The 12823-nt window shown below is 27.0% G+C and overlaps 1 protein-coding gene across 1 annotated transcript; it reads left to right on the top strand.

Moving 5' to 3' along the window:
* The first annotated feature begins 1911 nt into the window (after positions 1–1911).
* LOC135928146 (dolichyl pyrophosphate Man9GlcNAc2 alpha-1,3-glucosyltransferase-like) lies at positions 1912–12797 on the top strand. The gene is made up of 14 exons (XM_065464511.1): positions 1912–1971; positions 2288–2372; positions 2415–2504; positions 2555–2643; positions 2689–2768; positions 2816–2880; positions 4774–4983; positions 5432–5567; positions 5624–5709; positions 6640–6724; positions 8041–8111; positions 9291–9359; positions 11155–11296; positions 12380–12797. The coding sequence occupies exons 2-14, from the start codon at positions 2305–2307 to the stop codon at positions 12620–12622; spliced, it is 1434 nt and encodes a 477-aa protein (XP_065320583.1). The 5' UTR covers positions 1912–1971; positions 2288–2304; the 3' UTR covers positions 12623–12797.
* Positions 12798–12823: the final 26 nt, after the last annotated feature.

Raw genomic sequence — 12823 nt, 5'->3', positions numbered from 1 at the left:
GATAAAGGAAATTGCTGATTATAAAAGAATTTTTTTTTTATTAAAAAATATGGATTAATTTAATTTAATATTTTTTTATTTTCAAATGAATAAAAATAAGATTTTCTAAAATTGAACAAACCTAAAAATAGAACGCATTCATCAAAAAAAAAGAACACCTTCACGTTCAAAGTTCGTCAAAAATAAAAGGAGCCTCATTAATCATTTTTTTTTAAAAAACGAACTTCGTTCACGACAACATTAATATTAAAAAAATATAAATGTTTCTTAGAAAATACAATAATATTTGAAGCGTTGACTCAAATTTACAAAGTGCATGTTATTAAGATTATACAATTAATGCCTAAATGTAGTAAAGATTATCTAATCAATCGATTTGTTTAGATATATAAAATTTTATTAATATATATTTTACCACAAAAATTTTACATTTGGCTTTACATTGTTGATAAACAAGATATACTACGCATAATTAAATAATAAATATATGTTCAATATAAATTATTGTTTAATTGTCTAAATATACTAGGAATTCTAGCCTTTTAATTATAAACAATTGAGTAGAATAAATATACATTTTAAACCTTAATGATAAAAGATTACACATCTTAATAACTGTCCATGATTTAGGCGTTAAACAATTTTTGATATTGTAATTTTGAATAATTTCATGTGCATTATACAGGCCTTTGATGATTATATAATGTTGCTCTCATTTTTTTTCCGAGATGTAAAAAAATATTTTAATATTTTGTTAAAAAATTTTATAAAGAGTTATTTATATATTAATATAAAGTTTGGTTAAACATGGTCAGAACATTGATAAAAAATAAATCTTTTTTTGCAATTGAAATGGTGAATTCAGAGACTCCCTGAGCAATTTTTGATAGGTGTAGTTATGTATATTTTTCTCAAACATTTAAGATAAAAAGATAATAATAAATTTGGATTTGGTATATTGACAATTCTGGTTCATAGCGACAACATTGATGAAAAATTCATTTTTTACAATTCTATTGAGGCCCAATGCTTCTCTGAGAATTTTTTTCATTATTCATACTTATTATAAGCTTCGAGTCTGTCAATGTCGGATCAGAACACCTTAAATTTTGCTATATGACCATAAAATCTATGTTCATATTGATGTAATATTCATTATGATAAGTTGATTATCGCTTCACTTGATTCACTTTTTATAATTTTATTCTAATTTACAATTTCAAGCCAAGATATGTTTCGGCTCAGTGGCTTATGCAGGATTTTATTTTGGGCTTAGTTCAAAAGGATAATAACATTAAAAGATAAAAAATTATAAAAAATAGGGATATATAACAACCAAGTCCAGGAGAAAAAAAATTTACCGGGTTTCAATTCCCAAGTTTTTAAATATGCTGCTTCGACATCTTTAAAAAATGATTTTAAAATTGCCACATAATTAGAAAATAGTTTTCAAGAGCTAGAAATTTTAAAAAATCCAACTGCAGGAATAAATGATATTATATCGTAGGTTCGCTTTTTACAAGATTTACCCATTCATATATATCCAATTTTTTGAGCTCCTTGTTAATAAAAATATACTATATTTTATTGTTTAACCTTTGTTCGAATATATTTCGATTAATTATATTATGCAAAATGCGTGTTATTTCTAAGAAAATATTACTATAAAAAACAAATATAATAAATTTTATTCACCCCATAACTTGGTTTCCAGTTTTGTATTTTAGTAATAAAAAGAGAAAATGTAAAAAGTAATTTGTTTTATAATAGTAAATCAATCACCATCTTGATAGATGTCACTTCATGAATGGATATTTTCTAATACATAGCGTTTAAGATAAGATAAACATATGACCACGTTTTATTTGAATTATTGCCGACCATAATATTCAGATAGGATGATAAATTTAATTATAATCTTCGTTTTTAATATACTTATTAGATGGCTTGTATCCTTGAATTCTTATTCAGGTATTAAAATATATATGTACTAATTATTTTTAAATCATAAGAAGTTTTTGGAAATATAGGTAAATTTATTAGCTTACAGTCATATATTATTTTTTTTGTTAGTTGTATTGATTTAATGTCTGGCATTTGTTGTAGGTTTATTTAATTTTTGCCAGACTGAATTCCTGATGTTAAGGAAGACATAAAGAGGATTTGTTGAATTGTCATTGAAATATGGATTGTTATATTATTATTAGAAAATTGATCTTAAAAGATTTTTTTAATTGATAAAATTTATTCTTTAATCACTTATTAATTTTTTTTAAATCATAAAAAGGATATAACACACCACCAATGTTTGGAGATTTTGAGGCTCAGAGACATTGGATGGAGCTCACTTATAATTTGCCTATCAAAGAATGGTTTTTTAAAAGCTAAATATTTTTTATATTAATTTTATATAGGTATGTCAATTCTACAGATAATGATTTATTATATTGGGGTTTAGATTATCCTCCTTTAACTGCATATCATAGTTATATTCTTGGATACATGTAATATTTAGACCTAAATCATCATTAAATATTTTTTTTTAAATTTTAAGTTCTAATAAAATAAACCCTAATTGGACCAAATTATATGAATCTAGAGGTATAACAGATAATGATCATAAGATATATATGAGAATCACTGGTATAATTCTTGTTTTGATTTATGTTTTCATTATTAAAATTTTAGTATTAATTGCCGACATACTGGTTTATATGACGTCATTTATATATTTTTGGTACTTAACTGCCAAAAGTAAAAATCAATGGGTTTAATTTACTTTATAAAATATTAAAGATTTTTATTTATTTAATAGCTCATTTTGTCATCACTTACTCTCCTATATCCAGGGTTGATAATGATAGATCATGGCCATTTTCAGTAAAAATAATTTACTTTTTATATTTTTTATATATTATTTTAAAACATAATAACTTAGAATATTTTTTAAAATTATCTATTTATTCCCAATTACTATGTATCAAAACAGACCTGACCCTAAGCCCAAACTACATACATGGGGTGGGCAGTATTTAAATTTTTTTAAAATTTACTCAGGCCAGGCTAAAATATATATTTTTTTAAAAAATCTGAGCTGGACCACACAAATGGTATTCAGCTATCTGAAAACAATATTAACATATAAACTATTAAAAACCATATTTAAACCCTTGCATTGCACTTAACCTGTTTTTGGGAGTTCAGTCTCCAGCTCAAAACCTCTTCTTTTTTTCAAATCTGTCAGTTTTTAAAAAAAATCAGATCTAAATTTGCCCCTATAATTGGTGTCTTCTCACACCCAGCTGTGGCAATTCCTTAAAATGTAACGCGTTTTGTTCAAGCGTTACGGTATTTAACGCTATCGAAATCACAGCTGAGATAAGAATTTTTGAAATATATGTCACGAGATATGTTTTTCTTATTTTATCATAGCGTTTTCATCGTTTCGCTCCATATTTATGTATTATACTTATTTATTTACTTGATTCTTATAAATAACGTAATGTTAAATACCTCACCGTTTGAACAAAACACGTTTACCAAAAATGGAACGTAAGTAAATAAAAGTATGCAAATTTTTTTTTTAAAAAAATCATTGAAATTTAAGTTTTAACAAACAATCAGATTTTTTTTTAAAATCATAACTGTGCTTGTCAAACCCATACTAGGGGTTTTAATATGATTATGTTTTAAGAGACAAAAAATTTATGTAACGATGAATATTGGGAACAAAATTTAAAAAAAAAATTAGACTTTTTATGGCCATATCACCAAGCGTGTTGGGCTATTATTAGGAGATGGAAAGGGTTATTGTTATATGTATCGTTTTTTTTATGTAAAGTGTTACATTTTTTGTGATTATTGATTTTTTTTTTTGATTTTTTTTTGCGCAATCATTCTTATAATACATTATTATGTTAAAAGGGATTTATATAAAAATTGTTATTGTTGTAGCCGTTAGAAAAAAGAAGAAATAAATTTAATATAATATACTAAATATCAGTCATTTTCTGATATGATTATTAATTTTTTTTCCTAGGGGATGGGGAGTTGTGAAAGAAGGGGACCACATGTTCTTTGGTTAAGTGAACATGTTTTAGGTTGAGGGATTATTATATGGATTTAATTATTATTGTATAAACATGAATGTTAATATTATTAAATAAAGATGATCTTAATTAGATATTATTAAATAAAGTGGACGGAAACAGTTATATCTTTAGATTAATGATTTATTTAAATAAATATATATTTATTTTTGTAATGAATATAAAAAGGAAGAAATAAAAAGAAATAAAATTATTATATTTGTCCTCGAATTCTTTTTTTTAGAAATTTATTTTTTGTAGTTGCAAGTTTGTTATAGAATATTTGGGCTGTTGAAGTGCAAACAATTAAAAGGTGAAAGAAAAATAGAAAGGGATTAATATTTTTTTTTAAACCCATCAATAAGGTAAAAACCCAAATTTTTTTTTGATAAAATTTAATATTTAATTATTTATATATATATATTAATTAATAATTTTTAGGATATGAAGATTTAATTAACAAAAGACTTATCCCTGGTTAAAACTTTATAGTTATTATGAGGCAGATCATAGTAAAAAAGCTTAGTTTATATTGAAGAAAAAATATCCTATTTTGTGCCCCCCCCCCATTCCCTGCGTTCATAAAATATATGAAATTAAAATAAATTTGTTTGGAGGAGAGAAATATATTTTATATTTTTTTGCCACGATTTTATGTCTTTATTTCCGCCCCCCCCCTCTTCAGATACAATTGCGTGAGTTTAGGACTTTTAATTCTGTCCTTATGCTTTGCCTCTCTCGATCGTCCCTTACTGACTGCCGCTATTTTTTCTCTCGCGCTGAATTATAAGCAGATGGAACTCTACCACTCTCTACCCATGTTCGCCTACTTACTCGGAAGTTGTTTGTTCAAATCGGGAAACAGCGTTTCAGGATCGAAGCCTACGAGAACCGGGTTTTATTAATTAATGTTATAAATACCCTAGATGACTAAATATATCCATGTTCCTATTATATCTGCCTGGGCCCTAAGAGCCTAACCAGGAATGTGCAAATTATTTTAACGGGCTTATAATAATTAAAAAAAATATTGTTAAGGTATAAAAATTAATTTTATTTTAACTTTTTTGACTGGCACATGTCAAAAATATATACCATTTTTTTTTATTTACGTTTCCTTTATTAGAATTATTTTTTAACAAAACGGATCCAAAAGACCAATATAAAAATTCACAAAGAATTTCGCTTTATAAAAATAAATCGGTATTACCATAGATTTTTCAAGATAAGAGTGATTGACGGCCGATGATCCTTGTCAGAATTTAAATTTTGTAGGAAAGAAAGAACAATCGAACCTTAAAATTTGTTCGAACTTTATAACCATAATAAAACGAAATATCTAGATTGGCGTTATTTTTCCAATTGGTTTTCGTCACCTGCGCAACTTTCTTGGTGTGTTGGGCTCCATTTTTATACGAAAAAGATTCCTTCTTATCCGTTTTGACCCGGCTATTCCCATTCGAGAGAGGAATTTACGAAGTATTTTTTTTAAAAATATACCAATATCCAATTATTATTATTTTTTTTTACTTTAGGACAAAGTAGCTAATCTATGGTGCGCTTTATCGGTCTTCATCAAATTTAAAGCCATTTTTGACCGAAAGACGCTAATCTGTCTCAGGTACATTATATACCACCACATAAAAATACTGTCGATGTTTGTGAGATATTTTAAGGCAGCCATTATTTCGTTACCCTTTTCAAACGATTGGTTAAAGAAACCCCCTCTTATATGCGTCCAGGGTGTTACAAAATTCTTTGAAACAACAAAATGAAAGATTAATTTTTTTTTTATATTAAAGATTAAGATATTTGTGATTTCATGGTGAAAGATTTTTTATGCATATTATAAAAGATTTACTTATATGGGCTGTGTCCTAAATCTAGTTTAAAAATTTCGCAAGAAATAAAAAAACCTTCAGAAGTTTTTAAATTTTAATCAAATCTAAAATCTTGAAATTTATAATAGAATTTTATAGAACTTATTTTTTGGTACATGCTTCAATAAATATTTCATTTTTAAAATAACATTGTTTTCTATTTACACTTTTTACTAAGAGACCATAGGCGTAGTCAGAAGAGAGAAGAAATAGTAAGGAGAAATTACCCCCCCCCCTCCACTTTGGAAATTAGCCTATTCTCGTAAATATTATTTTAATGCTATTAATTTTCCTCTACACCCCTCCCCTCCTCCCACCCACTTCTTCCTCATAAATGGATACAATATGTCATTATGAACAAGAATTCGAAAGAATTAGTAAATATTGCTAACTTTTTAAAATCACGACTATATTTCAAAATTTTTAGAAAAAAAAGGCATTTTTATAGGCTGTGTCCAAAACAACAAAAAATTAAATTCCCAAACTTTCGAAACTTTAATATTTTAAATATAAAAACATGTCCTAAATATAATTCTAGAAAATTTACCTAAATTTCAAAAATTTTGGCATATACGATTTCCCTAAAATTTCAAAATTTGTTTGTTTCGCAGAAAAATATGTATCGCCTCGGGACATTTGATATTTTATGTAAAAAAAAATATAATAATTAGCACGATTTTAACGTTATGCGGTTGTCTTCCTTCATTCCTCAAATGTCTCACTTGCCCCAATCAAAAATCGCTGACCCTGGCTCTGGTAAAAAGAATAAATACGATTATATGATATATTTATTTTGCATGTATATTTATATATATATATATATATATTAACCGGAAATATGGTGAAAGAAAGAAAAGAAGGAAAGAAATAAATAAAAAAGTAAAGGATACAAATTTTGGGTAAAATCATTTTTTTTTTAATTTTTAAAAAATTAACGCATTTAAATGAATTTTAAAAATGCTATTTTTTTTTTATTAAACTTTAAAAAAAATTATTCTTGTAATATATGAAAATATACCTATTTGCACTATAAATATAAATACGATTTTGTAAGATATACGGAATTATACATATTAACTCACCCAAAAGGCTGTATTGCCTGACTGCCCCTCATTGTCGGTAAAATAAATGTGAGTATATATATACGGACTAGTGTTATTAAACGACTCATTTTGAGCCGATTTTTAAGAACGGCTAACTCAATATTTTAGCCTGAAAAATATAGCCTAAGCCTTGAGATTTCTCTAATAAATGTCCTAACCTTGGTTCCTTCCACAAGCAAAATCCTCAGGCTTAAGTTATATTATTCTGGGTGAAATATTGAGTTAGCCGTTTTTAAAAATCGGCTCAAAACGAGCCGTTTAACAACACTAATACGGACTATCTTCAGGTAATGGCTATTTCAGCTAATTCGGCTCAATCTTCAGACTCTTGCTGGAGAAAATCCTTTAACATTGAGGCGCCTTAATTTATATTAGGTTCCTTCAAATTTGAGCTGCTATATATTTTAAATAAAATTCCGAGGCCAATGTGATAGTTTTCGGCTAAAAACACTTGGTTTAGCCCATTTTTTTTAGCCCGCTAAAAATTGGCTTAAACGGCTAAAAAAAATGTATTAATTACCTAACTATAATAAGGGACTCAGGTACCATCTTGAAGAAAAATTAAATTTCAAAAAAAATATATATAAACAAGTGAAGTATAATATAATAATGTAAATAAATTTTGTTATAAAATTTATTCCATTTTATAAGCTTTTAAGTATAATTAAGCCTAACTTTTTCTTTATTTTACTTAAAAAGAAAAATTATACTTTAAAAATAACCCCTTGGACCTATCGACTATTTATTATTATTATTATTATAAGATTATTCTATCTCCACAAAAAAAATCGTAATTAATGATGAATTAATCCCTAAAAATTGGAATTGAAATTCGAGAATATATAATTTTGGACCTAATATTAATCTATTCTTTTTCAATAAAAATTCCTTAAGGAAGGAGAGATGTTACCTTTAACCTTATCTTATCTTATCTTATATATTATATTATTTATAATTATGTTTTTATAGGTATGTTCATCGTTATCCTTTTACCTATTTTCGTTTCAAGTTCACGAGAAAAGTATACTCTTAGTTGCCATGTAAGTCCATTCATTTTTTTTTAAAAAAATGATATCTCTTCGGGTAATACCGACATTCAGGATAATACTTTAGAAGAATCCATTCAATTCGGATAAAAATAATATTTTTTGGAGACCCGATTTTGCCTCCCAAATCAAAAAAAAAATCTTCAAAACATTTTTTTTGATTTACGGAAAATCCAAAAATAAAAATGGAATATTCGAGTAAGATGGGCTTTTCTTTTAGTGTTGTTAATTGGCTCGATTTGAGACGATTTTTTAAATTTTAAAAAATGGCTAACTCAATATTACGGCCAGAATAATATCGCGTTAGTCTCAGATGTCCAAAATCTTTGTGCCATCTATGGGAAAAATATTCAGGCTCACGTGATATTTTTCTGGATAGAATAATGAGTTGGCCGTTTTTAAAAAATCGACTTCAAAACGAGCCTTTTAGCAACACTAGGATTTTTGATCAAATTTTTCCCCATAATTACATAAAAAAATCTTTGAACATTCATTTGGAATTTATTTTTATTTTAAATCCTGGTTGGAATCGTATTTCCGGAATGCGCGTAAATGTGTGCGCTTCTATAAATGGTTTAAAGATTAAAGGACCCTTGATTTCGGTACCCTACAACATAATACCTAAAATTCAAATATATTATTTTGTATATAAGTAACACAAATCATGTGGATCAGATATTTTAGGAAACGGGGTTCCCCAAGAAGGAATCATAATTATATATAGAGGCCTTCTGGAGTGGGTGAGGGAAGGGGGGGGGGAATAAAAAATTAACTTATTTCATTTTTATAGCCTAATTATTTGAATTTTTCTGGATCAGATATTTCTGAAACGGGGTTCCCAAGAAGGAACCATAATTATACATAGAAGCCTCTGAAGTGGGAGAGGGGGGGTAAAAAATTATCTTATTTCATTTTGATAGCCTAATAATTTGAGTTTGTCCATCCATGGAACAAAACGATTGGAGCAAAAATGTAGTTATTTGAGTTTATTATGTTTTTAATTTAAATAATTCTATATTAAGCCGAATTCATCTTTACTTTTTTAAGGGTTAAGTTTTAAGATAGGATACCTTACCTAGTATTGAATTATATTGTATATAATATGTCATAATCGATTTTATACCATTACTTATATAATAAATAAAATTTTTAATATTTTTTTTTTGTAAATAGTCCAGTTATGCTGCTATTTCAAGAATATTCTTACTCCTGCGTCAATTTCCTCATGATCTCTTGTTTAAGGTTAATAATATAATTATTTTATAAATATTAAATATACCTGGTGATTAAGTCATAAAATATTTTTTTATGGCAAACCCACGAAATAATTTTCTACTTAAGGTTCTTAATTAATATAAGAAAATTTTTTAAAAATATTTACATTTATTTATCTTAGATAGGAAAGATATAGATGTATTATTTTTTACCTTTAAGTATAAATATATTAATATTCTTTAAAGGTTTCTCGAAAATATAATAATTCCTCAATTATTTCTTTATATTTCATCAAAAAAATAAGAAGTTTACACTACGAAATAATGCAAAGATTAAAGGAGGGGTAGTAAAACCTCGGCCGGTCATGGTCATGTTGAAAAATATAAATCGATAAACACAAAACGACATTGATTATATATTTTTGAAAAATAATATGTTAGTTAAATAATAATAGTAATGTTAAAGCCGTATACTTGTATTTTAATATGAGTTCGAGTCCTGAAAAATCAAATTCTTTTTTTGCTGAATATAATAGGGCTACTCATCGTTTTAAGTAGTGTTGTTAAAAAGCACTATTTTGGGTCGATTTTTCAAAACGGCCCGATTAAGATTTTAGCTAAAATAATATTATGTAATACACATCAGGATTTGGCAAATAAAATGTCCAGGCATTTCTGGCCGCTATGAGCAAAATCTTTAGGTTTGCAGAATGTTTTAACAAGTCAAATTGATAACTTAGAGCTGCAAACACAGTCCTAACACTCTGAGTGTCTACTAAACTTAGGATCTAAAAGTTAAGTTTATATTTTTAAAAGAGGGTTCTTTCTGACTAATCAAATAGTATATATTTTTGTATACTATTGATGTTTATAAATTATAAAAAGAAAGGAAAATTATACAATGGTTAATTGTAATGCCAAAGAGTAACCCTAAATGTTTATTATGATTTTTTTTTTGTTTAATATTTAAAAAATAAATTCCTTAGCATCATTTGTAAAAATGTTTAATTTTGGGCCCCCGGAGCTTTTTAAAAATTTTAAAAGTAAATTGCTAAAAAAAATGGCTTTTTTGTTGATTGCAAATGGCGCTATAAATAAAGAAAGTTATTTAGAATATTTTTTATTTCTCAATTTGTATCTAAATGGATTTTAATTAATATTAGGGGAAAATAGATGTATAATACCGGATTGAAGATTTACCGGAATCTCGAGGGATTGTTGTGAGACCAACAGTTCATTGGGAGAAAGGTTAAAAGGCTCTAAGTGGTTGGGCATATGTCCCGCCACTGATAAGGCGAATAGAAGATCTATCGCGGCATAACCCATGATGTCTTCTCTGGTTGGATAAACAGCTAAGACCATGTTTTTTTTTACTGTTGGCTTGTGACAGGTCTCATCAAAAAATCAAGGCTCATAAATATCTATGCGTTATAGCCTTCCTTTTAACCTTTCTCTTTAGATGATGGTATAAAGCTTGATATTTTTACTGCAAAAAATTTAAATAATTCTTAGCCTATTGTAACATCAACAAATAACATCTTATATATCAACTAATTAAACAGTTTAAACAAGGCAAGAACTTTTTCCTCCCTTTAGGAACACAATTAATCACTTTATAATAATTACTATTTTTTTTAAAGAAAAAATAATAAATTATGGTCGTAGTGTTTATCGAGTCGCGTTTTTTTTAAAAAAATATAGTTTATTTTCAGACTAATAAAGTAATCGATTGGTCAATAAACGAGGTTAATATTATTTTAGAATATATTTTTTACCTATCATATTTTTATAAATTACATTGTTTTCTTTGCAAAACATGGTAGCATGTACGCTTTATTCGTGAAGGATGGATTGATGCTGCCATATTATTCCCTGTTCGTCATGTACTTCCTGTTACTTTGTCAAGAGTTATTGCTCAATACTTCCGGCAGCCATTACATAAAATTTTCTTACAAAATATTCTTAGTAATTTTTTTTTCTTCATCTTTTTTATTTATATCGTTTAAAAATAAGAAAATAAATTAGGTAAAATGATAACTCCCGTTATTACAATCATACTTTGGAGCCGGATACTGTAACATTTTTTTTTGTAAATTTTGAGAAACTGGAAACCATTTTAAGATTTCCAAGAACAAAAGTGTAAAGTGTATAGTGATTCATTTTAGAGTTGTTACATTCTTTTTTTTAAAAGAATAAATATTTGGAACCGGAAATCTCGGACCGGAATCATCTTCTTGAAGTTATTTGGAATCGGAACCATTTTTTTTGAATATATTTGCGACCGGAAATCGGACCGAAACCATCTTTTTGAAAATATTTGGAACCGGAAATAAATTTTAAGTTTCCAAAACTCTGATTATAAGGGTCAGATTTATTTTCGAAATATTTATTATACTAATTCTTTAATCCTTTCTTTTCCTAACAGTTTTAATTAAATGATATTTTATATTTAAAAAAATGGCGTTGCTTATAGAATGGGAATCCTATTTTATATATAATTCATTATTTCAAATCTTTTTTAAAGAAATTTTGTTTTCCAAGCCTCGCTTTAACGATGTATATATATATCTTACTAAATTGGCGTTTAATTAATTAAAAGGGCGCATACATAGGAGTCAGCTGTAGCGCCATTTTATGGTTTTCGCTTCTACTAATTGTCTTTATTTTATTAATATATGAATGCGCATTAATGCATTTAATCGACCTGCAAATTATGAAATGGTTCTACAGCTGACTCTTTATCTGTGGATATTTTACACGCATTTAATAAATGAATCGCCAATCTAGTAGTATATATATACACATATATACATACGTCATTGGCTTTAACTTAGTCTGAGGAGTTCAGCAAAATATCAATAAGATTATTATATCTCAATGAATTGTCATTTAATTTATTTTTTAATATTAGTAAATTGAGAGTTTGAAGTTAAATAATTATTTAAATAAACCTCGTAACTCATTTCAAATGGGGGCTATGCATCTTTACTTATGTGTCTATCTATATTAAACACTATATTATAGAGTATAAATTTATATATTTTTTAGTATCGCCTCTCAACTATCCTTTCACTCATCCTAAGTCTATCATTCCATTGGATCAAATTGCCGGACGGGAAATGGCCAGATCTCATGACTCTACTCATTAGCCAATTTTGCTTCCTCCATTTTTTTTACTACCTCATTTACTTCAATTACAGAATCATCGTTTTCGACAATTCGTCATCTTCCGCGAATAGTAAAGAATTTGCGAATCAGGCCTTACCTACCACGGGAAAAAAGGGGATTTAGGCTATTTTTTAAAAAATATTAATTTACTTTATAGACTTTTACCTCGTCAAGTATCATTTTAAAACGATAGTAAAAGGAAACTAATTGATTCGTTTGGCCGACAAAATAACTTGATTCCATTTGATTCTTTACCTCGATACAAAAACAGTAGAGTTCCTTTTTTAAAAATTTTTACGGTTTGTGGAGCTATCTGAACACGGA

This window comes from Gordionus sp. m RMFG-2023, chromosome 4 (genome assembly GCF_954871325.1).
Source record: "Gordionus sp. m RMFG-2023 chromosome 4, tfGorSpeb1-WG-v2, whole genome shotgun sequence".
NCBI classification, from domain to species: Eukaryota; Metazoa; Nematomorpha; class Gordioida; order Chordodea; family Parachordodidae; genus Gordionus; species Gordionus sp. m RMFG-2023.
Note: the sequence above shows the minus strand (reverse complement) of the source record. Positions and strands in the feature narration are given on the sequence as shown.